Source organism: Zalophus californianus, chromosome 5 (genome assembly GCF_009762305.2).
Source record: "Zalophus californianus isolate mZalCal1 chromosome 5, mZalCal1.pri.v2, whole genome shotgun sequence".
In the NCBI taxonomy this organism is placed as follows: Eukaryota; Metazoa; Chordata; class Mammalia; order Carnivora; family Otariidae; genus Zalophus; species Zalophus californianus.
The window spans coordinates 113,086,074-113,112,930 of NC_045599.1; the positions used below are offsets into that span (position 1 = coordinate 113,086,074).

At 45.6% G+C, this 26,857-nt stretch overlaps 1 protein-coding gene across 3 annotated transcripts in view; it reads right to left on the reverse strand.

Moving 5' to 3' along the window:
* Nucleotides 1-12: 12 nt before the first annotated feature.
* AFAP1L1 (actin filament associated protein 1 like 1) overlaps nt 13-26,857 on the reverse strand; it is a 68,722-nt gene continuing 41,877 nt past the window's right edge. For 2 of the 3 annotated variants that reach the window (XM_027605865.2, XM_027605863.2), the window contains 10 exons: nt 26,716-26,809; nt 26,321-26,473; nt 24,490-24,701; nt 22,474-22,619; nt 21,776-21,848; nt 19,905-20,016; nt 16,297-16,461; nt 9,237-9,415; nt 7,075-7,203; nt 2,369-4,470 (listed from right to left, as the gene is read on the reverse strand). In XM_027605865.2, the coding sequence (XP_027461666.1) occupies nt 4,447-4,470; nt 7,075-7,203; nt 9,237-9,415; nt 16,297-16,461; nt 19,905-20,016; nt 21,776-21,848; nt 22,474-22,619; nt 24,490-24,701; nt 26,321-26,473; nt 26,716-26,809 (1,287 nt within the window). In that variant the 3' untranslated portion in view covers nt 2,369-4,446. Of the gene's footprint in view, nt 198-2,368; nt 4,471-7,074; nt 7,204-9,236; nt 9,416-16,296; nt 16,462-19,904; nt 20,017-21,775; nt 21,849-22,473; nt 22,620-24,489; nt 24,702-26,320; nt 26,474-26,715; nt 26,810-26,857 lie in introns of those variants that run through there. The other variant, XR_003522123.2, reaches the window with a different exon arrangement.

Genomic DNA, 26,857 nt, shown 5'->3' on the forward strand with positions numbered 1-26,857 from the left:
GGGCTCCAACGCCACACTTCCGGTTGTCAGTGCGCGCGCGGTGCTGGTGCCTATCCGGCGTCTCCGACCGAACGCGACACTTCCGGTCCTCTCGTGTTGGGCGCGAAGGGCGGCTTTCTGTGGCGGGACTTAGGCTTCGTGCTGGTCTTAAATCCGCGGCCAACACAGAGGAACGTAGCTCTACCCTCAAGGAGCTTCTGTGAAATTGTAAACAATAAGTGAATGCAAACGCGACTTCAAGTCAAAATATGACTGGTGGTTAAAGGTGGTGGGCGTGGTGCCGCGGAAGCCTAGAATACGTTGTGGCCAAGTGTGGGCAGTTTCCCCAGAGGAAATACTCGAACTGAAAGCTGAAGAATGAGTAGATGAAAAGAGGAGGAAAGTGGTTCAGGTAGAGGTAAACAGCATCTGCAAAGACCCAGTCCAGAGGGAGAGTATATTGCGAGTAAGGCGCTGAACTATCGGAGGAAAGAGGGCCCGGCAACACAACACGGTTAGCGGAGCAGATCACGCGAGGGATTTAAAAAACTTGAAGCTCAATTCCGCCATCACTTTCCCCTGCTTTTCTCTCCAGTTCCCTTGTTTTCTGACTTCGCTATGTTTTTAAATGTTGTGTATTTTCTCATTTCCCTTCCCTGGAATGTGGAATCCATTAGAGCAGAGAGGAGTTGGTTATTGCCAATGAACGATGAAACAGTGTCTTAATGTAGTACACAAATTTTTTGTTGAATGAACTTGAGTCTTACTCTCATTGCAGTGGGAACATGTTACAAAACCTTTACATGTTTAATGGGTCGCTTTGACTCCCGTATGATGGAGATTGCTGGGTCTAAGCAAAGAGGTAGGGAGACAAGCTGTTGTACTAGTCCGTGCAAGGGAGGGCTGTATTCTGTCCTGGAGACACCTTAATGGACCTTTGTAACACCCTATCTGAAGTAGCTACTATTTTAGGTGTGTCCAGCATATTTCTGGTTCCATATTTGTATTTTATTTGTTTTGTTTTCCTTTTGTTTGGTCTCCCAACTAGAGTTTGAGCAAGAGGGTGCGTGTCTTGTTCACAGCCATGATTTCTGACCTCTAGTACAGTAGGTATACATAGTAGGTTCTCAACAAATATTTGTTGAATGAATTAATGGTTGATGTCAGCGGAGATAGGAGGAAGTGGATGAATTTGAGAGAGATTTAGTATGGAAAACTGTCAGGAAGTGAGGATAGATTGGTGATTAGGGTTGAGGGCACTTGGAGTTGCCAGACTACTGGATAGTCCTTAAGGTAAGGAATGGGAAGTGTGCCCTTTTGCTCTTTAAATTGCGTAGCCTGTCCTGGTGCTAACTAATCACTTTTCCAGGCAGGAAGTGTGCCCTCATCATTCTAAATCTTTACCATAACATGGCTTACTTGTACTGTAGCTATTTGGGTCAAATTTTCTCTCTGCCTGTCTCTGAGTTCCCTGAGGACAGAGCTGGAGACTTTTGCATATTTTTATTCTATTCATGGCCCAGCCCAAATGTGTTGTAACCAACACCTGATGCTTCCTTTTGGCCTCAGGAGAAGGGCAGCATGGGTCAAGGAGGGATTATGATCCCCTTTTACATTTGAGAAAAGTGAGTCTCAGAGAGGTTGGTACACCTGCTCAGGGTCCCCCACTGAGGATCCAGGGACACTAGAAATCTGATAGTCCCAACACTTGGCAGTGTCAGGAACAACGGAGCTTCAAATCCACCCTAGAGCCATGAGCCTATACCTTGAAAAAAAAAAACAACAAAAAACCCAACAAAGCATTTTAACAGATGAGGACTGGCATCTATGCTTTAGCCATTTTGTTTACATTTCTTAGCTAACTAACTTACACCAAATGTGCTGCATATGTACATCCATCATTCATCTATTAAGTGCTAGTGTGCTTCTGAATGCTGCAGTGCAAGAGGGGTGGTGGGGTAAGGCATGGATGAAATAGAACCTTGGAACTAAGAGGAAAGGCTGCTAGCTCCACCACTTCCTAACTATGGGCTCCTGCAAGTTACATAACCCCTCTGGGCTTCAGTTTCCCTCACTGAAAACTGGGATAATAGAGCCTATCTCACAGAGTTTTAGTGAAAACAAAAGGGATGATGCCTGGAAAAGTGATTAGTTAGCACCAGGACAGGCTACGCAATTTAAAGAGCAAAAGGAAAACGTGACACCCCTTGTTCAAAAATTATTAAGAGGAGGGTGCCTGAGTGACTCAGTCGTTAAGCGTCTGCCTTCGGCTCAGGTCATGATCCCAGGGTCCTGGGATCGAGCCCCGCATCAGGCTCCCTGCTTGGCGGGAAGCCTGCTTCTCCCTCTCCCACTCCCCCTACTTGTGTTCCCTCTCTCACTGTGTCTCTCTGTGAAATAAATAAATAAAATCTTTAAAAAAAATTATTAAGAGGGTAACAGCAGAGCATTAAACCAAGCCCAGGGCCCTACTAATCTTTGTGACTGCACAGGTTGTGTGCTGTGAACCTTGGCTAACACAGTACCTGAGGCGTGGAGTGTTCAATAAATGTTTATTATTAATTCTGTAGTGTTCCCCCTCTCAAGGATCCCCAAGATCTATTGGTGGAGAAAAATGTTCAACCCGCAAATAACTGCATGAGGAAGAATACATGCTGAGGACATAACTGGAGTGTTGGGTGTCATTCTAGGATCCACACTTTTAGAAAGAACATTAACAATCCAGATTATGTGAGCTGCTTTTTCATTGAAGACGTTTAAGTGGAATCTGGATGAAAACTGTCAGTTATGGATTAGTTGTTTTTTAGTTTTTTGATGGCTGTGATTACCATACAAACATTTCTTCAATGGAAAGAACACAGGAGTTTTAGTCAGACATTTCTTATCTAGCTAATAAGAGCCACTATCGACTGAGCATTTCCTATTTCTTAGTGTGCAAGATGTTTCCCATATACTATCTCACTGAATTTCCCCAATAGTCTTGGGAGGAAAATGGAACTGTCAACCTGGGTTTCACAGATAAAGAAAACAAGAATCAGAGAGATCAAGTGACTTTCCCAGACTCACCAGCTGGTTAGTGGCAGAGGCAGGGCTCAAACCCAGCCCTGTGTGGATCCAGGCTCATAGGCCCTAAGCATTTTGCTCTGCCTCTGACCAGTTAGGTGATTTTGGTCAGGTTATTTTCCCTGTTCTGGTCTCCAGCTACCTCAAAGGGTGGTAAAATTGGGATAAGGCAAAAGTATGTAAAGCCCTAGGTAGGGTAAAGTATGTGAAACCTCCAGCAAAGTGTCCAAAGGCTATTCCGGGATTTTCTTTCTCTCTCCTGGAGCTAACCTTTGAGCTCTCAACGGTTAACTGGTTTTATCTTTTCTGGAAGGAAATGTAAAGACCTAAAAAGTGCCTACAGTGTTGAGAAAGTAATGAATGGCACAGTAAGGGGACTGCCCAAGACTTGAGGTTCTTGCTTCCCTATAAAAGTGTGAAGTGTTAGTGAAAGGCACTCCCGGCAGAAATGAGCCACCGTCCTTTGGTTCTCCCTGACAGTTTTACTTGACAACAGATATGAAGTGCAGACTGGAGAGCCTTCAAGTGCAAAATCAGGATAAAGAGATACCAAACATCAGTTGGATTTCTAGCCCTAGCTCCTGGAGCCTGAGTGTCATATGAAATAGGTAAAGGACCCGACTGACCACAAATGACCCCACCCTCCAATGCCTGCAACATCCTGTGGATGTTAGAAATCCACGTTCCTGTCACTATCACTGTGACCTGAAAATAAGTCCACTGCTGAACCTCCCCTCGCCTGCTGCGTATCAGATCTCTAATATGAAAACAACTCAAATGCGGGGTTCTGGTAGCTGCATCTGCCCAGTTCTGAAGCACATAAGGAATGATTGCAGAATTTGCATGTTGTCTATAGCTTTTGTTCACCTCTATGCAGGCAGGGAAATTCTATTGATTTTTTGGCCTCTTTATGTTGCCCAGAGGTTGTCAGTGATGCCTAATATGAATCCAATTGGCACAAGTGTGATCAGATGATCAAGGCTTGTCTCTTTGTACGGTACTACCTACCGCTGCTTCAGCACTGTCTTCCTCTGCCCTACAGCCTGGGAGTGGGATGCTAGAATGGGATGGAATGGCTTATTCACATGTGCATTCATTTCTTCTTCAGAAGTGAGGGCAAAGACATTTAACAAAACCTTTACAACCATGCAGATTTCTATCTCCCTCCACCCGTTTTCCACCCTCTGGGAAGTTACAAGGACACCCTCCATGTCCCTCTTCCCTTCCACTTCTTCCCTCCCCATATCCCCTGTAATCATGCAGACAATAAAGGCTGGTCTTTTGGGTGCCCTGGAGAGGCTACTTCCAGTGGGGGCTACTTCCAGTGTTCTGGCATCTCCTTGTGAAAAAAGTGTTTTCAATACAATCTTGTATTTCCTTTGGAATGAAATCTTCATCCTTTTTCTAGGTCTTCTTCATTTCCCATTCCTGAAGTCCAGAAAGACAAGACAAATCAGGTTGCTGAATATTCTGGTGTGACTTGCAGAATAAAAACATTCCACTGTACCTAATTACATAAAGAGCTCCACTGGCCAGATTAGAGAGCCATGGGTCCTAGTCTCACCCTCCTTTGGTAGCCGTGGGTAAGTCCTTTCTCCACTCTCATCTTTATGGGTGCTTAAATATCACAAAGTCTGTCTTTCTCAGACAAGGAAACTGAGGCTAGTCTCTGCTTGGCTCTAATGCTGGGGTGAGGTGAGGTAGGAGGCTGAGGAGAGAGAAGCCAAAGCAGCTGGGTAAGGAAGGGTGAAGGCAGGCAGCCCACCGGGCTCCATTCTTTCCCCTGGAGCCATGTAGGGCTTCATCTGGGGGGGAGGATACTGAAGTCCTGGCCAGTAGTGAATGGCTTTTTACCCACAAATGATGCTTAGGGTCTTCAGCCAGCTCTGGAAGTGATGGTGTGAACCTGGATAAAATGGGATGGCTCAAACATTCTTACTAGGAGGATTTCCCACTCCCAACCTGCTACTCTTCTCCCAGTCTTCACCATCTAAACTGCAGCTGTTCGGAGCAATGACTTAGGAGTCATCCTTGATTCCTTTCTTCTCCTCATCCTCCACATCCCCATCAGCAAATCCTTTGGCTTTACATCCAAAGCCAGCCACTTCAAATCACCCCCACTATACCCTTCTCATCTCTCATCTGGACGACTCCTAATTGGTTTCCCCTATCCCCTTATCAGTTCTCAACATTGTTCCAGAATGGTTTTTTGTTTTTTTTTTTAAGGGAGAGAGAGCACACGTGAGACGGGGAGAGGAAGAGGGAGAGAATCTTAAGTAGGCTCCACGCCCAGCATGGAGTCTGATGCGGGGCTCGACCTCACGACCCTGAGATCATGACCTTGAGATCACAACCTGAGCCAAAATCAAGAGTCTGACACTTGGGACACCTGGGTGGCTCAGTCATTGGGTGTCTGCCTTCGGCTCAGGTCATGATCTTGGGAGTCCTGGGATCGAGCCCCGCATCAGGCTCCTGGCTCAGCGGGAAGCCTGCTTCTCCCTCTCCCACCCCCCCGTTTGTGTTCCCTCTCTTGCTGCTATGTCTCTCTCTGTCAAATAAATAAAAAATCTTAAAAAAAAAAAAGAGTCTGACACTTAACCGACTGAGCCACCCAGGCACCCCCAGAATGGTCTTTTATTTTTTATTTATTTTTTATTATTTAAATATTTATTTAAAAAAATTTTTTTAAAGATTTTATTTGTCAGAGAGAGAGAGCACAAGTAGGGGAAGCAGCAGGCAGAGGGAGAAGCAGGCTCCCTGCTGAGCAAGGAGCCCGATGTGGGGCTCCATCCCAGGACCCTGGGATCATGACCTGAACCGAAGGCAGATGCTTAACCAACTGAGCCACCCAGGCATCCCCAGAATGGTCTTTTAAAAATGTAATTCATATCCACAGATTTTTTTTGTTCAAAACTTGCCAATGACTTTCCATTATGTTAGAACAAAATTCACAGTTCTCCCAATGGCCTACAAGGATCAGAGAGAAACAAACTGGCCTACAGGCCAAATCTGGCCCACTGTGTGTTTTTGTAACACCCATCAACTAAGAATGGTTTTTACATTTCTAAATGTTTGAAAACATATCAAAAGAATAATATTTTTTCTCAACATGTGAAAATTGTATGAAATTCAAATCTCAGTGTCCATAAATAAAATTTTATTGGGACACAGCCATGTCCATCATTTGTTTACAAGTTGTCTACTTTCCTGCTACAGTGGCAGAGCTGAGTCATCCTGAAAGAAACTCTGTGGTCCACAAGCTCTCAAATATTTACTATAGACAAAGTTTGCTGCTGTCTGGTCTAGATGATCTAGCCTCTGGCTGGTTACTTTTCTAATCTCATGTCCTAATGCTCAGGTGTTTGTTTTTCAAGTCCACAATTTCTTTCTTTTTTTTTTTAAGATTTTATTTATTCATTTGAGAGAGAAAGAGAGAGAGAGCATGAGCAGGGTGGAGGAGCAAGGGGAGAGGGAGAAGCAGGTTCCCCGCTGAGCAGGGGAGCCCAAAGAGGTGCTCCATCCCAGGACCCTGGGATCATGACCTGAGCTGAAGGTAGATCCTTAACCAACTGAGCCACCCAGGTACCCCTCAAGTCCACAATTTCTTATCCCCAATTCTGAAATCCAGAAAGCCCTGAAACCAAGATTTTTCTCAAGTGTGTGTTTTGGCACAAACACAATTGGTGCAAAGCCTGACCTGAACTGATGTGAGGCTGTTTATAATCTACTCCACATGGTGTGAGTATTCGTGTGCCTTCTTGTAGACTTCTTAACATGTTTGCTTTCAGGGTACTTCCTGAGAACTTTTTGGGGTTTTTCATCATATACAGTATATGTACCATATTATCTTTCTAAAATCCCAAAAGTTCTGGAACATAGCTGGCCCCAAGAGGATTGGACCAGGGGCCAGTATCATGGAGTGAGCCTGGGACTTTGAACCGGAAGAGGTGGGGCCAAGAACTTCTTGGTGAGGTTCCATAGAAAGGAGGCTGCCAGATCTCTGGATTTTAATTTGCTGAGCTATCACTGTACCTTGGCTTTCTGTAGCACCCTTCCTTGGTTGGAGGTTACGATGGATGGGCTTCTCTTCCTCAGCTCAGAAATACAGTTGACAGGGACAGGTTGCTCTGGGGCATTGTTCTGGGGTTTATTTGCAGTTTCCTGTTGATGAGGAGAAATAAATACATAGGTGAGGCCTAATGATGGCTACCCACACCTGGCTTGCCCTCCAAAGAATGCAAATAGAAGGTGCTGTGCACACATGCCAGCACCAAACAGGGCGAAGGGAGGAAGACCACTCGAGGGCCTTGGAATAAAAGTAATGACGTCTAAAATTACTGACCCCTCACTATGCACCAGGCTTTGGGTGGATTAGCTCATTTAGCCTTTCCAAGCCTATGAAGTAGGTACCATTATTAGGCATCCTATTTTGCAGATAAGGAAAATGGGAAGGTCAAGTCACTGCTCAAGGTCACACAGCTGGTGAGTGGGAGAGCCGGGATTCAAACCCCACCGCCCTCTCTCTTCACCTCTCCCCTGTATTCCTTCTCTTCTACAATGCCTTCACCCCTTAACTTTTCCAGATAGTTGCTTAGTACATTACTGGATGTAGTTCCTTAAGCGTGGCATATTAATGGCTAAGCCTGCAGGGACTTTAGAGAAGATTTCTCTTTATCTCCAAAGGCCAGCAAAAAGGATCACAAGTAGTGGGAAAAGCCGTCTGGAATGTAAATTTCAGGGCACACTGGTGGGAGGAAGCAGCTGGGATGAGTGAACCACTTCTAGCTCCTCCTCCAGCCCTCTGTGGGTTTGCCTTTGTCCTTTAAGCTCTTCATCTGTAACTGAGGTTGGAAAGCCCCATGGAGAGGAAGCAGGGGGACAGAAGGCTTCGGAGACATCAGGTGTAGTCTGACCGGTAACGAGGCCTCGGACAACAACAGTAAGAATGCAGTTCCCAGTGACAACTCAAATCTATCAGACAAGTTATTTCATCTCTCTGAATCTCCATGTCCTTCTCTGAAAGCAGGCATAACTTTTATTCATTCAATAAACATTTGTTGCACTCCTAATCTGCAGACTCTGTAAAAGGCTAAGGCTATTATGATAAAACATAGTCCAATTTTTAATAAAAATACAATCCAGTGGGGGAGACAGACATTAGACAAGTAAGGACACATAAATACACACACATACACACACACACACATATCCATATACATGTTTACATAAATTGTGGCTAAGTGCTATGAGAAAGAATAACACATAGGACTCTTGGTAATTTAGACCAGTGGTTCCCAAATGGGGGCGATTTTGCCCTTCTAGGGGACGTTTGGCAATTTCTGGAGACATTTCTGGTTGTCAGCTCGGTGTGGAGCTACTGGCATCTAGCAGGTAGAAGCTCGGAATGCTGCTAAACATCCTACAATGCACATGGCAGTCCCCTATAAAAAGAATTATTGGCCCCAAATGTCAGCAGTGCCGAGGTTGAGACACTCAGATGGAGACGGAGGTCAGCCAAGTTCTCCCTGGGGAGTTCTCAGTCGGGGTGAGAGTATCCACCTTGCAGGTTGCTTGGAGCACTGGAGATGATGGATCTGCAAAGCCCAGAGGATGGCCTGGGACACCGGGGGCCCTAAGACAGGGCATGCGTACCGTGGCTAACGCCAGGCTCTGGAGTCAGACGTCCTGGATTGCGAATCCTGTCTCCTACTTAACTGAATGACGTTGAATAAGTCCAACATCTCTACCTCCGTTTCCTTGTACGTCCAGTGGTGCCAATACATCTAGCCCTACCTCCCGGGACTACCGTGAAGATCGTATGAGGTAACAGAAGTTAAAATGCTGTACTGACCTATGGTTATTGTTCAACACACACTTGTTATTCTTACTCAACATATCGTAGTTATACTTATCAGTAACCCAAAGGCTACTTCTAGGATCACATTCAGGATAAAATGGCAGGGCTGCGGGGGGAGACAACACAGGCCAGAACTTGCTCTGAGAGTCCCCTCCCTAGCGGTGCCATCTGCTCTTTGGGAGGCTCTCTTTTGGCATGTTCCCGCTCCTCTTTGGGTGTCCGCTTGCTCATCTGTAAATAAGTATAATTCCTACCCCCAAAGAGTGATCATGAAGATCTATAGCTTGTGAGGGGATTAAGAAGCAGCTGCCTCTGGCCCAGAACGGCATGGACTCACCCCACTCTTGTTCTTGCTGCCCAGAGAGAGGCCCAGGGCTGGGCCCCCTGCCAGGGATCGCTGCAAGCGCTCCTTCACAGCCACCAGTCGCAGCTCCAGGTCGATCCGGCGCTCCTCCTTTGCCCGACACTGAGCTTCCAGGGTGGCCACGGCCTCCTCCAGAACCTTTAACTTCGCTCCTGTGTGTCCAGAGACATGCGTGAGAAACAGCCGAGCCTGGCCTGAAGCCTCAGGGAATTCGGCAGGACCTCAGGTTCTAGTCTGTCCCTTCCAGAGGGTTTTTCCAGCCCTTAGATCCGACTCAGAGATGGACTCTGGGCCTGGGGTTCCAGCTCCATGCTGGGTTGTATAGTTTTTTACCTGCTCTGTACCTATTTCCCCACCTTCTGGATATAGAACCTTGATTTTCCCCTGGGAAACCACTTTCTCCTCCCATTCCCTCTAGTTTGGATGGAACTGACCTCACTTTTAGTTCAAGGGGTTGGCACATAACTTGGACCTGGTCCATAACCTATCTCCATTTTCTGGTCACAGTGGTTGGTTTAGAGATCAAAGTTGGTCCAATCAGAGTGAATCCTGAGGCTTTTGCGGGGTCCATTGGGAAGAGAAGTTTTCTCTGCTAGGGTGGCTGAGAGGATTGGGTGAGGGCTAGAGCTATGTAGCCATTATGCCACCACGAGGGGCACAGAATGAAGCTAACATAGAGGAAGGCAGAAGCCAGAATGAGAGAAATATACTTTCTGGTGATATCATTTAAATCTCTGGAACTTGCTATACCTGATTGCTCAGTTTTCCAATTAAATTTTTCTTTTCTTTCTTTTAAATAAGGTCTAAGCCCAATATAGGGCTTGAACTCATGACCCTGAGGTCAAGAGTTGTATGCTTTACCAACTGAGCAAGACAGGTACCCCTACATTTTTCTTTTCATTTCTATATTTTTAAGGCTTTTTATTAATTTCTTTTTTTTAAAAGATTTATTTATTTTAGAGAGAGAGAGCAGGGGAAGGGGCAAAGGGAGAGGGAGAGAAGCAGACTCCCCGCTGTGCACGAAGCCCAACGCTAGGCTGGGCTCTGGGCTCAATCTCATGGCCTTGAAATCAGGACCTGAGCTGAAATCAAGAGTACAACACTCAGCTGGCTGAGCCACCCAGGTGTCCGTCTTTTCATTTCTAGGCCAGTTTCACTTTGGTTTCTCTTACTTGTAACTGAGTTATAATCCCCTACTGGGATTTTGCTGCTTTTCAATCTAAACTAACAAACCTGTATTAGTATCTTTTCATGCCAAGAGTTGTGTTGGGTCTTAGCAGGTTTAAAAGTTAGTTTCATTCATTCATTCATTCATTCTATTCAGTAAATACTTATTGGGTTTTTAGTGCTTACTTTGTACCAGGTGCTGTGACAAAACAGGCCAAGACACTAAATTCATATCTTTCAGTGGTTACCCTGAATGTAAATGGGCTATAAATGCCCCAATCAAAAGATACAAAATATCAGATTGGATAAAAAAAACAAGACCCATTGATAGGCTGTCTGCAAGAGACTGATTTTAGACCCAAAGACACCTCCAGATTTGTGAGGTGGTGGAAAACCATTTACCATGTTAATGGACATCAAAAGAAAGCTGGGGTGGCAATCCTTATATCAGACAAATTAGATTTTAAACCAAAGACTATAATAAGAGATGAGGAAGGACACTATATCATACTTAAAGGGTCTATCCAACAAGAAGATCTAATCATTTTAAATATTTATGCCCCTAACATGGGAGCAGCCAATTATATAAGCCAATTAATAACAAAATCAAAGAAACACATTGACAATAATACAGTAATAGTAGGGGACTTTAACACCCCCGTCACTGAAATGGACAGATCATCTAAGCAAAAGTTCAACAAAGAAATAAAGGCTTTAAATGACACACTGGACCAAATGGACTTCACAGATATATTCAGAACATTCCATCCCAAAGCAACAGAATACACACTCTTCTCTAGTGCACATGGAACATTCTCCAGAATAGATCACATCCTGGGTCACAAATCAGGTCTCAACTGGTACCAAAAGACTGGGATCATTCCCTGCATATTTTCACACCACAGTGCTTTGAAACTAGAAGTCAATCACAAGAGGAAAGTTGGAAAGAACTCAAATACAGGGAGGCCAAAGAGCATCCTACTAAAGAATGAGTGGGTCAATCAGGAAATTAAAGAAGAATTTAAAAAATTCATGGAAACCAATGAAAATGAAAACACAACTGTTCAAAACCTTTGGGATGCAGCAAAGGCAGTCCTAAGAGGAAAGTATATAGCAAGACAAGTCTTTCAAGAAACAAGAAAGTTCTCAAATACACAACCTAACCCTACACCTAAAGGAGCTGGAGAAAGACAAGCAAATAAAGCCTAAACCCAGCAGGAGAAGAGAAATAATAAAGATCAGAGCAGAAATCAATGAAATAGAAACCAAAAGAACAGTAGAACAGATCAACGAAACTAGGAGCTGGTTCTTTGAAAGAAATAACAAGATTGATAAACCCCTGGCCAGACTTATCAAAAAGAAAAGAGAAATGACCCAAATAAATAAAATCATAAATGAAAGAGGAGAGATCACAACCAACACCAAAGAAATACAAACAATTTTAAGAACATATAATGAGCAACTATATGCTAGCAAATTAGACAATCTGGAAGAAATGGATGCATTTGTAGAGATGTATAAACTACCAAAACTGACCCAGGAAGAAATAGAAAACCTGAACAGACCCATAACCAGCAAGGAAATTGAAGCAGTAATCAAAAATCTCCCAATAAACAAGAGCCCAGGGCCAGATGGCTTCCCAGGGGAATTCTACCAAACATTTCAAGAAGAATTAATACCTAGTCTTCTAAAACTGTTCCAAAAAATAGAAATGGAAGGAAAACTTCCAAACTCATTTTATGAGGCCAGCATTACCTTGATCCCAAAACCAGACAAGGACCCCATCAAAAAGGTGAATTACAGACCAATATCCCTGATGAACATGGATGCAAAAATTCTCACCAAAATACTAGCCAATAGGATCCAACAGTACATTAAAAGGATTATTCACCACAACCAAGTGGGATTTATTCCTGGGCTGCAAGTTTGGTTCAACATGAGCGAATCAATCAATGTGATACATTACATTAATAAAAGAAAGAACAAGAACCATATGATATTCTCAATAGATGCAGAAAAAGCATTTGACAAAGTACAGCATCCTTTTTTGATTAAAACTCTTCACAGTGTAGGGATAGAGGGTACATACCTCAATATCATAAAAGCTATCTATGAAAAACCCACAGCGAATATCATTCTCAATGGGGAAAAACTGAGAGCTTTTTCCCTAAGGTCTGGAACACGCCAGGGATGTCCACTATCACTACTGCTATTCAACATAGTACTAGAAGTCCTAGCCTCAGCAATAAGACAACAAAAAGAAATAAAAGGCATCCGAATCGGCAAAGAAGAAGTCAAACTCTCACTCTTTGCAGATGATATGATACTTTATGTGGAAAACCCAAAAGACTCCACCCCAAAACTGCTAGAACTCACAGGAATTCAGTAAAGTGGAAGGATATAAAATCAATGCGTAGAAATCAGTTGCATTTCTATACACCAACAACAAGACTGAAGAAAGAGAAATTAAGGAGTCAATTCCATTTACAATTGCACCCCAAACCATAAGATACCTAGGAATAAATCTAACCAAAGAGGCAAAGAATCTGTACTCAGAATACTATAGAATACTCATGAAGGAAATTAAGGAAGACACAAAGAAATAGAAAAACGTTCCATGCGCATGGATTGGAAGAACAAATATTGTGAAAATGTCTATGCTACCTAGAGCAATTTACACATTTAATGCAATCCCTATCAAAATACCATCCACTTTTTTCAAAGAAATGGAACAAATAATCCTAAAATTTGTATGGAACCAGAAAAGACCCCGAATAGCCAGAGGAATGTTGCAAAAGAACAGCAAAGCTGGTGGCATCACAATTCCGGACTTCCAGCTCTATTACAAAGCTGCAGTCATCAAGACAGTATGGTACTGGCACAAAAACGGACACACAGATCAATGGAACAGAAGAGAGAGCCCAGAAATGGACCCTCAACTCTATGGTCAACTAATCTTTGACAAAGCAGCAAAGAATGTACAATGGAGAAAAGACAGTCTCTTCAACAAATGGTGTTGGGAAAATTGGACAGCCACATGCAGAAGAATGAAACTGGACCATTTCCTTACACCACACACAAAAATAGACTCAAAATGGATGAAAGACCTAAATGTGAGACAGGAATCCATCAAAATTCTTGAAGAGAACACAGGCAGGAACCTCTCCGACCTCAGCCGCAGCAACTTCTTAGAAACATCACCAAAGGCAAGGGAAGCAAGGGCAAAAATGAACTATTGGGACTTCATCAAGATAAAAAGCTTTTGCACAGCAAACAGTCAACAAAACCAAAAGACAACCAACAGAATGGGAGAAGACATTTGCAAATGACATATCAGATAAAGGGCTAGTATCCAAAATCTATAAAGAACTTATCAAACTCAACACCCAAAGAACAAGTAATCCAATCAAGAAATGGGCAGAAGACATGAACAGACATTTCTGCAAAGAAGACATCCAAATGGCCAACAGACACATGAAAAAGTGCTCAACATCACTCAGCATCAAGGAAATCCAAATCAAAACCTCAATGAGATACCACCTCACACCAGTCAGAATGGCTAAAATGAACAAGTCAGGAAACGACAGATGTTGGCGAGGATGCAGAGAAAGGGGAACCCTCCTACACTGTTGGTGGGAATGCAAGCTGATGCAGCCACTCTGGAAAACAGTATGGAGTTTCCTCAAAAAGTTGAAAATAGAGCTACCCTATGACTCAGCAATTGCACTACTGGGTATTTACCCCAAAGATACAAATGTAGTGATCCGAAGGGGTACGTGCACCCCAATGTTTATAGCAGCAATGTCCACAATAGGCAAACTCTGGAAAGAGCTTAGATGTCCATCAACAGATGAATGGATAAGAAGATGTGGTGTATATATACACAACGGAATATTAGGCAGCCATAAAAAAATGAAATCTTGCCATTTGCGATGATGTGGATGGAACTAGAGGGTATTATGCTAAGCGAAATAAGTCAATCAGAGAAAGACAAGTATCATATGATCTCACTGATATGTGGAATTTGAGAAACAAGACAGAGGATCATAGGGGAAGGGAGGGAAAAATGGAACAAGATGAAACCAGAGAGGGAGAGAAACCGTAAGAGACTCTTAATCTCAGGAAACAAACTGAGGGTTGCTGGAGTGGTGGGCGTGGGAGGGATGGGTGGCTGGGTGATGGACACTGGGGAGGGTATGTGCTATGGCGAGTGCTGTGAATTGTGTAAGACTGATGAATCACAGACCTGTACCCCTGAAACAAATAATACATTATATATTATTAAAAAAACAAAACAAAACAAAACAGGCTAAGATCCTTGCCCTTATGGAGCTCATATTTGTGTGTGTGTGTGTGTGTGTGTGTGTGTGTGTGTGTGTGTGCGTGTGTGTGTATGAGAGAGAGAAAAAACAATAAATAAAAATGATAATAGGGGCGACTGGGTGGCTCAGTTGGTTAAGCGACTGCCTTTGGCTCAGGTCATGATCCTGGAGTCCCGGGATCGAGTCCCACATCGGGCTTCCTGCTCAGCAGGGAGTCTGCTTCTCCCTCTGACCCTCTTCCCTTCGTGCTTTCTATCTCTCATTCTCTCTCTCTCTCAAATAAATAAATAAAATCTTTAAAAAAAATGATAATGGGGCGCCTGGGTGGCTCAGTTGGTTAAGCAACTGCCTTCGGCTCAGGTCATGATCCTGGAGTCCCAGGATCGAGTCCCACATAGGGCTCCCTGCTCAGCAGGGAGTCTGCTTCTCCCTCTGACCCTCTTCCCTCTCGTGCTCTCTGCCTCTCATTCTCTCTCTCTCTCAAATAAATAAATAAAAATCTTTAATAAAAAATAAAATAAAATAAATGATAATAAATAAAACATAATAAATAATCCAGTGTTACAAAGTGATGTGCTATAGAAAAAAATTGAGCAGGGTAAGGAGGATAATCAGCCTGTTCCAAACCCTGTTTTGACTGTTAGAAAGTTCTCTGTATTGAGACCAAACTGCCTTCTTTTTTTTTTTTTTTCTCTCTTAATGCTTCCCTCCCACAGATTCTGGTTCTTGGCTACACAGAAGAAGCCTTACCCTTTAAGCTAGAAGTTCTCTGTTAGGTGTATGGATTCCTAGGCAATCTATGGCTGAGCTCTGGGGGACATGAACTCTTGGCTACTGAAACTGTCTGTGACATTATGAAATGTGGGATTCTTTTTCCCCTTGGGAAAAGGGTCTATAGGTTCCATCAGATTCTCACCGGGCTGTGTGACCTTGGATGTATTTTATAAAGGACAAGGCTTCTGTTCCCTCAAGCCTGTGTGCAAACCTCAGGCTGAAAGTATGCCAAACTCCAGCTATAGAGAGAATTCAAAGGAAAGAGCAGAAGGTGGGGGTGCAGAGGAGCCCGAAGCAGGCTGGGCCTGCAGGAGTCATGGCCCTGGATTTTGGAAGAGGATCCTGGGACTGTGTCTGTCCATCATTCCCCAGCAAGGGGACCAGTGTCTCACACGGTTGGGTGCTCAGCCCTTCCGTGAATGAGTGACTTAATGGGAGGTTCAAAATTATGTCTCTTATTTCCTTGATTCTAAGGCACACTCATTTTAACATTTCTAAAATCAGATTGAATTTTACTACATTAAGTGTACACATTTTTGTGATGACTTTTCATCCCCTTACCCAAAAGCAATTATTAGACTGACAGCACTTTCATTAGTCAGGAAGGAAGATGACGATGATGTTGAGGAAGAGGAGAAGGAGGAGAGGGAGGAGGAAGAAGGGGAGGAGAAGCACACCGTCCCGGATAACCGGTTGACCTCTGCCACGGGAGGTGTCAGGGCTGAGCCCGGGCCCCCCCAGTAGTGCCCAGGACGTGCCCACGTAGGTACCTGGGTTGTTGCGAATGGCTTCCTTCAGCTCCCTCTTTTCCTGCCTCAGTGCCATCAGCTCTGTCCGGATTGTCTCCTTCTCCTTTTCCAGCTTCTCTTTTTCTACCAGGTACCTCCGGGCATCTTCCTCCGCTCGGTTCTTGCCGTACTTGTATTGATTGGCACCTGCAGAGGTAGAAGGCAGGCAAAGGCCCCCATTTCTGATCTCCGGTAAGGGTACTTGGAGGGGCCTTAGCGTCTTTCTCAGCCTCAACTTCTCCATCTGTAAAATGGGAATACTTAGATCTATATCCTTAGTGTGTGAAACCTCCAAGGAAACAGGAGCAAAAGGGAGGCAGCAGAGCACAGGGACTAGGAACAAGGGCTTTGGAATGAGGCGGACCAAGGTTTGTGTTCTCTTTCCCCCTTTACCAGTTGTGTGACATCAGGCAACAGTGAACTGCGCTGTTTCTGTGCCTTTCCCCCAGGTCTTGGTTTCCTCATTTGTAAGTGTGGGACTATTGATCAAATTTACCTCTTAGCATCGTGGTGAGTTTTTAAAAATATTTTTGAAGATTTTATCCATTTATTTGAGAGAGAGAGAGAGCAGAGAGGGAGACTGAGAGGTGCAAGTAGACTCCCTACTGAGCAGGGACCCCCCCCCCAATGCGGGACTCGGTCCCAGGACCCTGGGACCATGACCTGAGCCGAAGGCAGCCGCTTAACCAACTGAGCCACCCAGGTGCCCCAGCATTGTGATAAGTTTTAAATGAAAGAATTCATGAAAAATATTTGATATGATATCTGGTGGAAGTGCTAAGTAAATGTCAGATAATGATATGAAACAGATTTTGTGATGTATAACACACTTTAGTTTTAAAAGGGCATTTTACAGTCAACTCTCAGGTATATATAAGACAAGGAGACAGGGACATACAACTCAGAGCTGCAGAGAATCAAGACCTCGGGCAGAAGTCAGGTATTGACTGTTTTATTCCTGGAAAATGGGTCGGGGGAGAGAAGGGCCCAGAAGTCTGTTGCAGGCTCTACATTATGGTGAACAATTACAAATAACTATGGCAAAAATTTATCAAGCATTTACTATAAGCTAGGCCATTTATATTCATTTCCACTTAATCTTCATAAAACTTACTATTATTAGCTCTGAGGCACAGAGAGCTCAGGTCTCACTGCTAACGATGGCAGAGCCCAGTTTGAGCCCATATGTGTCTAATTCTGGGCTCTGTGCCAGGCATTACTGCTCTAGCTGGAGCAATGCCATGGTCCAACGTTTCAGGGAAATTTTTATTTATTTATTTTATTTATTTTATTTTGTTTTATTTTTTTTAAGATTTATTTATTTATTTATTCGAGAGAGAGAGAATGAGAGATAGAGAACACGAGAGGGAAGAGGGTCAGAGGGAGAAGCAGACTGCCTGCTGAGCAAGGAGCCCGATGTGGGACTCGATCCCGGGACTCCAGGATCATGACCTGAGCCGAAGGCAGTCGCTTAACCAACTGAGCCACTCAGGTGCCCTTTATTTATTTATTTTTTTCAGACAGTCACTCGCAGCCCTTTTAAGCTGGCGGGGTGTGGCGTTTGGAATGATTCCCTTGGTTTACTGATAAATGGGGTCTTGTCTCTCTAACTCTCGTAGGGACTGCAGTGGCCACCCAGTGACGCATGCAATAATCAATTCCTGTCCCAACTACCCTGCAGTTCAAGCTTGATCATAATAAATAAAGCATGGGGGGCAGAGAAGGAGCCCCATACTTCCCCCAACTGCCTAGATACACGGTAGCATCCCAGGGGAGTTTTCTCCCAGAAGTTTGGATTTTATAGACTGGTAAACTAAAAATAAATGGGTAGACCAGCAAAGTGTTGTCAGTATTATATTTATCAGATAAGGACCTTAAAACCCCCAACCACCATCTGCAATTCCCAGTATTTCATATCTCTTTTATACATCACTCAATATAACATTTGATTTGAAGAAAGAATCTGTTGTGTTATCTTTGTTGTTGTTTGAATATTTTATGATTTCTTTAATCTTACATGTTTATTTCAGTTTACTTTTCCATTTAATTTTTTAATTTTTATTTTTAATTTTGGAGAGAGAGTGAGCGAGCATGAGCATGAGTGGGGGGTGCAGAGAGGGAGAAAGAATCATAAGCAGACTCCATGCTCAGCGCAGAGCTCAATGTGGGGCTTGACCTCAGACCCTGAGATCACAACCTGAGCCAAAATCAAGAGTCAGATGCTTAACCACCTGAGCCACCCAGGCACTGCTACTTTTCCATTTGAAAATGGGCATTCCATAAAGGCCTGTATTTCCGGTGGTGCCGATGAGAGCAGAGTGTAAGGAATGTGACACAACCACCCTCTGACTGTGCAGGGGGAAAACTCAGGCCCAGAGAGGGGAAGGGACTTTTCCAAAGTTACGTAGTAATTTAATGATCAAGTGGGGAATGGAATACAGGTCTCCTGACTCCCAGAAGAGATTATCTACATGAATGAAGTGGAGATCTAATAAAGAAAAGTACTTGGAAAGATAAATCTTCAAAAAGCAAGGAATAGAACTTGACTGTGTTCGGGGGCAGGGGGAAGAAATGTAAAGCAGTAACTAAAAGGCTCTTGGAATATGCTGTCCTATAGGAAGCTGGCCGGCTCGTGAATCACACAGGAGCAGAGATTAGGATTGGAAATCAAACAGAATTGACCAGAGTCTGGCATGCTTAGCCTTTATTGTACAGTGTGGCAATCAGGCAAAATTCACTCAGCTCCTATATGGGGTGCTAGGGAGAGCGCGGGCTGGGACACAGAGGTGAGCCATGCCCTTCGCGGCAGCTGCCTTGAGGGTATTTGGAGAGTTCGGTTCTCCACTTGCTCCCCCAGATCAGAATTTATAAATGTTTTTAGCCTTTGGAACAGACAGAAGTTGAGGGTGAATTTTATATGTGTATCCATATATATGCAACATTGCAGCATCAAAACGTATTTGGCCTTCGTGTTAAAATTTTGAAAATTAGTTGCTAGTATTAAGAAGTCAGTAGGTTTCGGGCGCCTGGGTGGCTCAGTTGGTTAAGCAACTGCCTTCGGCTCAGGTCATGATCCTGGAGTCCCGGGATCGAGTCCCACATCGGGCTCCCTGCTTGGCGGGGAGTCTGCTTCTCCCTCTGACCCTCTTCCCTCTCGTGCTCTCTATCTCTCATTCTCTCTCTCTCAAATAAATAAATAAAAATAAAAAAAAAAAGAAGTCAGTAGGTTTCCTATAAAGGCTAGATTTCTGGTCTCGAATAATCTGTGAACCTGGGCTGCCGGGTTCCGTGGCTGAAGCCACGGGAGCCACTGGCTGAAGCTGAGTAGTAGCCACCCCTCTAGGTGGAGGCTGAGCACTCCAGGTTCCCAGTCTCCCCCCCACCCCATTCCGTGTTGTTCCCCCTCGGAGGCCACAGCCTAGCTGCCCTTTAGCACTTGGCTTGTGCTGTCATTTTTCTTATGGTAGAGTAGTTTCTTACATCTCATTTCACTCCTTAATTTACTTGCCCACTGCCTGGAGGAATCTGATTTGAGATCCCCGACCCCGTGGATTGTTTCTTTCCCTTCCTCGCTCCCACCCAGAACTCACTGGAGGCATGGCGCTTGACTTTGACCTGCGGATCCACTCGATGGGACTTCTCACTGCAGGAGGAGGCATGGCGTTTCACCTGGGCCCCCGCAGGACGCTCAGGCTCCTCATCCTGCAGGAGATGGAGAAAGGAGGTGAAGTGCAGGTAGGCTCAGAGCCCTCCAGGCAGGGGTGTATTCTGCTCCAAACGTGGTGGGTGAGCATTGCAGGACCTCTGAGATCGTGGCCTTACGTTTTTAGACTGGGGCTGCACTCAACAGTTTATAGACTACTTCTACTAGCATGTATCATTTGATCCTCATACCTTCCTGTTGGGGGCTGCAGAAGGCGCCCCTAAACTGGAGTATCTGCTGAGAGGAAAATTTGGAAGTCTCAGAGGGCTGTGGGTGACCATATTTGATTTATCATAGCTATTTCTGTCTTCACATCATTTGGAAGTGTCCTTCACATTTTCTGAAATTGCTAAATGTAGAGCTCCCAGTTAAGATAAAAAGTCGTGGATGATATCAGCCAATCGTGGAAGTTACATAACTTAATAAACTGGCTCTACATTTTTAAAAAAGATTTTATTTATTTATTTGAGAGAGAGAGGGGAGAGTGTGCGAGCAGGGGAAGAGGCAGAGGGAGAGGGAAAAGCAGGCTCCCCGCTGAGCAAGGAGCCAGACATTCCAGTGCGACCCCAGGACCCTGAGATCATGACGTGAGCTGAAGGCAGATGCTTAACTGACTGAGCCACCCAGGCGCCGCTAAACTGGCTATACATTTGTGCATGAAGAGTATTAAGAACATCCAGAATTCAGTCAGAGCTCAGGGAACCATGAATGGAATATGATAATAATGTAATATAATAATGATATTGATAACAATAGTACTATTTACTCCATGTGAGAGCTTCTGATGTCTACGTGCTGCTAAGCTCTTTCCATACAGTATTTCATTTAGTTCTTGCAGTGATCCAATCAGGTAGGTTTTCTAGTATTTGTCTGGAGCCAGGAAATGAGGACTAGAGAAGTAAAGCCCAAGGTAACCCAGATTCAGCCCTGAATTCAAAGTTCATGCCGTTAGGTACTAAGCTGTCTGGCTACTAATCACTGCGAATGAGAAAGATCTCAAGCTGCATCCACTGGTTCATCTGAATCTGAAGAAAGACCACATAAGCAGAAGAAGGATGGAGAAGTTTCTAGAAAAGGGAGTCTTAGAGGTGCGAGCTCGGTGTCATCCAGCACTGTCCAAGCCAGGGGGTCTGGCGTGCAGACATGTCTGCTTTCTTTGGCAGCTTGATCCCCTCTTTTTCTCTCTCCCAGCTGTGAGGCCTGACGCACCCACCAGGGTCTGATCGGAATGTGGCTGTCTGGCTCTCCCATGGGAGGAGAAGACATAGGACATGCTGCCAGAGGCAGTCGGTTCATGTGATGGCTACCGAGACCTCGCTGGCCTCTCCTTGATTTAGTGAACAAGACAGGGAGACTCTGTCTTGGGAGCTGAGGCCCAGACCGTGATGCCACCAGGTGAAGGTCTATGGAGTGGCCACCCCACAGGCACCACTGAGTCAGCAGCATCAGCTCACAGAGCTGTGAACCAGTGGAGAGCCCAACACCTTGCTCAGACCGGTGTAGTGCTTTGCAGTGTACAGAGTCCTCTCCTCTTCCGGATCTAGGGAGCTTCTCGCTGTACTACCCTGCCTCCTCTCCCAGGGAGTCCTTACCCAGAGCCATGATCTATGATAAGAAGGGTCCTCCCTCTCCTTCCAGCTGCTGCTTAAATGGAAATTATCCCTGATGTACAGGAAAAAAGGAGTGGTGACAGAGAGAGTGAGGAAGAGCTAAATCAGTGGCCTTTGCCACATTCCCAGCCCTCCCAAGGGAGCGCACCTGTATCTTTTCATAAGGAACATCATCGTACACACGGGGCTCAGGCCACTGATCCTGGCAGGATCTTGCATATCTAGAAAATATAAGGTGTCATGATGATGGCAATGATGATGACACTTTGTGGCTTATAGAGCTTTCCTGTCTACTCTCATTTGATTCTGTGATGGGTGTTGGAAGGTTAGTAACAGCAACCATGCCAAGCAGCGCTGGGCCATTGCTGTGTTAAGGCCTTCGGAGGCAGGGAGCCCCATGATTCTTACAGCAACCCAAGAGGTGAGTAATTCATCCCCTCCATTCTATAAGCGAGGACACAGAGGATCCAAGCTGGCAAGCAACCACCCCAAGCTGTTGGTCGTGAGAGCCGTGACTTGAACCCGGCTCTTCCAATGCATGGAACAGCCCTGATGGCCAAGGGTGTGAGACCCTGAGGTTCCATGGCATGAGAGCCCAGCCCCAGTCACTACGCAGAAGGACTTCTTCTCCTTTGCTCATTGCATCCACAGCTTCCCCCAACGCTGGGCTACCTCTGTTAGCCAGCTCGCTCCTGCCTGCTGGAGGAGGAAGGCACCCACTCTGACTTCCCAAGGAAGCAGAGTCCTCCTTGGCTCCTCCTCCCTCCCCTCCCAGCACCCATGGCCGGACACAGAGGCTCTGAGAGGCTGCCGGGGGTGGGGGGTGCTGGGGGTGCCGGCCCTCACAGGAAGGAGTTGCGCCCTGCACTGACGATGCTGGTTAAGGTCTCCACGTCCACGTAGTCATAGTGCAGTGCCTCGGGAGTGACTTTGGAGCCCATCTCCACCAGCAACAGCCCAAGCCAGCGGCCCATGTCCTCTGAGCAGTTTGCCTGAGGGAGAGGAGGCACAGGCTGATGAGTTCACTTTGGTACTGTTAGGACATCAGGCTACCTGCTCACTTTAGCCAAACCCATATTTGTGAAGTACCGGCTATGTACCCAATACTTAGGGGTCCAAGAGGAACAGGGCTGCAACACACACCCAGAAATCCAAGTGGCTTCCACCCTTTCTTTATTCAGATTTTGGCTCTAATGCTCCTCTTCAGAGAAGCCCTCCCTGACCACCTCTCTAAGACACACACCCTCACTCACTATCCTCAGAGCCTTCATGACCATTTAGGTGCGAAAACAACATGTGGGTTTCCCTGAATTAAAAAAAAAAAATTACTTTTTTATTAGAGGAGACTATTTCTCACATAACCCAATCGAAATTTTTCCCTTATAAATGCCAATTATTTGTAGCACTAGTATACAGGAAAACTGCCAAGAAGTTGCTGGTTAACTGAACCCATAGTTCTAGGTAGTTCTCATTTAAAGAGCATTCTTATAAAATCAGCTGACCACACAAATGCTAGACTTGAATAAAGGAAGCACACTTCTTGCCAGAAAGCTCTGTGTTTAATTTAAGAGAAATAAGAGACCCGTCTCAACCTATCAAAAATAAAAGTGAGTGACCAAGGCAATATTTCTTGAAATTTAAGAACTGGGTGAGGCAGTGGGTACTGGGCAAAGCAAACAAGATCAAGAGGCTGGGTTTTTGTTCTAGGATCAGGCCAAGAGGCCTCTGACTCCCTAGGAGCCTTGGACAAAGCACCTGGCTGCCCTGGCCTCAGTTACCCTGTTTGTAATATGAGGGGATAGTTCTTGAACTTTCCCTCCAGTGTTTACATTTTAAATCTTAAAAAGCCAAATGAGGGACAGACATGTAGAGGAGAGACTCCATGCATCGTGCAGGACCTCAGAGAGGAGGGCGAATGCCACCGGGTAGGAACGACCATGAATGGGTGGGATGAAATCACATTTTCATTCAGCCATTTGTTCAACAAATAGTAATTGAGCCTTTAATATGGGCTGGGCATCATGCTGGGTTCTGGAAAAACCAAAAGTATGCAGAACAGGCATGGTTACTGCCTTCATGGAGCTTAAAGATTTCAACTCGGTGTGGAGAACACCTTTCTAAAAATGTAGCTGCTTCATGGGAGGGGCAGGCTGCCTTGAAGGGCAGTGGTTGATCTGAGGCAGCCGGCCACTGGTGGGAAGGTTTTAGAGGGGATTCCAGAATCAGATCTAGGTTAGATCAGACGAGATGCCTTTCAGGCTTGGGATTTTAAGACAGGGGAGAATAAACACACTTTGGTTCTAGGGTTGCCAGATTTAACAAATAAAAATGCAGAATGCTCTTTTAAATCCGACTTTCAGATAAACAACGAATGCTTTTTCAGTATAGGTATATACCAAATATCACATGGGATATACTTGCATTAAAACCATTGTCGTTTTTTTTTTTAAAGATTTTATTTATTTATTTGAGAGAGAGAGAGAGAGAGAATGAGAGATAGAGAGCACGAGAGGGAAGAGGGTCAGAGGGAGAAGCAGACTCCCCACTGAGTGGGGAGCCCGATGTGGGACTCGATCCCGGGACTCCAGGATCATGACCTGAGCCGAAGGCAGTCGCTTAACCAACTGAGCCACCCAGGCGCCCAAAACCATTGTCGTTTATCTGAAATTCCAATTTAAGTGGGTGTCCTGTATTTTCACTGGCAGTCATTCTCGGTCGTTTGGCAGCAGGTGGGCTTACTTTCCCTTTTTCCTCAGTCCCTGTAATGTCAGTTAGCAAGGCCCCCAAGACAAAAGCCCACACCCAGGCCAAAGCTCCTCTCAGCTGCCACCACCAAGAACCACCTGGATTCTCTCCTCTCACCTCCAAGATGGCAACCTCCTGCCGGTTGCGCAGAATCCTGAAGGCAAATGGATGTCTGGGCCCAAAGCCTGGGGCCACCTCACAGCCGCGGAGAGCAATGGCATTCACATGGGTCCGCAGGTCTGTGTGATCCTTGTGGAAGTACAGAGTGTTGCACTTCAGGCGGCACCAGCGTTCCTTCCAGCCCTGGTTCACCAGCACGTTCAGATAGCCTGGGAGGGGGAGACCAGCAGGGTGACCTCCTGACAGCCCGGCCCTGGGGAAACCCAAGGTGGGGGCTGTGAGTCTGCATGGGTCTACACCCTGGGGACAAGCACCTGGACAACCCTCGTTCTCTAGCTGGAAAGAGGCCTTGGTCCTGGATCAGCTTACTCTCTCTGGGCCTGTGGCCTCTGGCACCCTCTTCTCCCTGAGTTTCATTTCCTTATCTGAAGTGGGGACTGATGATCACATTCATATACCGATACCCAGCCTTTGTACCATACCCAGCTTGGTGAAAAGGGCAGGGGACTACTGTAGAGGTGAGTAAAAGACACAACTATCCCTTTTGCCTTTCCTCCTCCCGAAATAGCAGAACTATTAGTGAGACAGAAAATAATGGGTAATGCTGACACCTAGTGGCAGCATGTGGGAACAAAAGTGTCTAGCCAAGAGGAAGAATTCTTTTTTTTTTTTTTTAAAGATTTTATTTATTTATTTGAGAGAGAGAGAATGAGAGATAGAGAGCATGAGAGGGAAGAGGGTCAGAGGGAGAAGCAGACTCCCTGCTGAGCAGGAAGCCCGATGTGGGACTCGATCCCGGGACTCCAGGATCATGACCTGAGCCGAAGGCAGTCGCTTAACCAACTGAGCCACCCAGGCGCCCCAAGAGGAAGAATTCTAAAATGAGCAAGGCACAGGCTGATGACCAGTGGGTTTAGAATTTGCTCTCAACATTTTAGATTTAAATATTTTTTCCCACAACATGCCCTGATTTACGGGTTACAAAATAATTCTTTATAGCCATGTGATTTTATAATATTTTTTCAGGTTTGAGGGAATATTACTGCATATCCAAAATACAGAATTTTCTGGGGCGCCTGGGTGGCTCAGTCGTTAAGCGTCTGCCTTCGGCTCAGGTCATGTTCCCAGGGTCCTGGGATCGAGCCCCGCATCGGGCTCCCTGCTCCGCGGGAAGCCTGCTTCTCCCTCTCCCACTCCCCCTGCTTGTGTTCCTGCTCTCGCTGTGTCTCTCTCTGTCAAATAAATAAATAGAATCTTAAAAACAAAACAAAACAAAAACAAAACAAGAAAACCCAACAAAATACAGAATTTTCTATTGGAGTTCAGCACATGGAACACTGCATTAACGAGAACAGGATAATATATCTTCCCTTCCAAACCATGTTAAACTCACATTGAAGGCATTTATAACCATGTTTAACTCACGCTGAATGCATTTGTAAGTACTTAAATATTTTTATCTGAGAAATTTCCTTATAAGACTGGGTTATAACTTACACACCTGGCTGTTATGTGCTGGGAAGAAATAAGATACTCTCCTCCCGTCATAGTGGAGGAAACTGAGGCCCACAGACGGGCAATGATTGGAGCTGAGGTCACAGGGAACACAGAGATAGGGGAGTCAGGTGGCTTTTCCTTTTCCTGAGTGTTAGGCCTTACCGGAGAGAAGTGATGTAAAGGCATGGATTGTTGATGGAGTGGGGGTTAGGTAGGATTCTCTCCTCTGCCCTGGGAGCAAGGTGGAAGAGGCCTAGAGGGTTTTCTGGCTTAGCCCAGGGGCCCACAGCAGCAGGGTGTGACTCTTCTCCTCCCGGTGCCCAGAACCCACCACAGCATGGAACCTCCTCATGGGGGCAGGATGTCTGCAGGTCATCAGCCAGTGGCTTCTTCTTGGAGAAGCTGATGATGCGGGTGATCTTGCGGCCCGCAGCCCTGCTCATTGAACCCTTCAGCTCTGCCAGACTGCTCTTCTTCCCTTTGCCTGTTGCCATGGAGATGGGTTAGAGGAAGGGAGGGAGCCCCAAGTCGCAGACCCGCCCATCCCAGCCTTCCCAACGGCCCTTTCAGCCAGCGCCTGGGGCCTGGCTGCAACGGCAGGTGTGGGCAGGCCAGGTGACCTTCCCCAGATCTCCAGAGCCGTCGGGACCTGCTCTGCACCGTGTCCCTGTGCAAGGCCCCTCCCGGCTGTGGCATTCTCCGGCCTGAGTCCCCAGAGGCTCCTACCGTGGTCGCAGGCCTCCCGGCGGCCTAGAGTAGAACAGCTGTTACCCATGCCCAGGCTGTCTGAGTCTGAGGTCTGCTTCTCTTGGGACAGTCTCTGGCGGGGGGGGGGGGGGGGGGCGGGGGCGACACAGAGATCCCCATG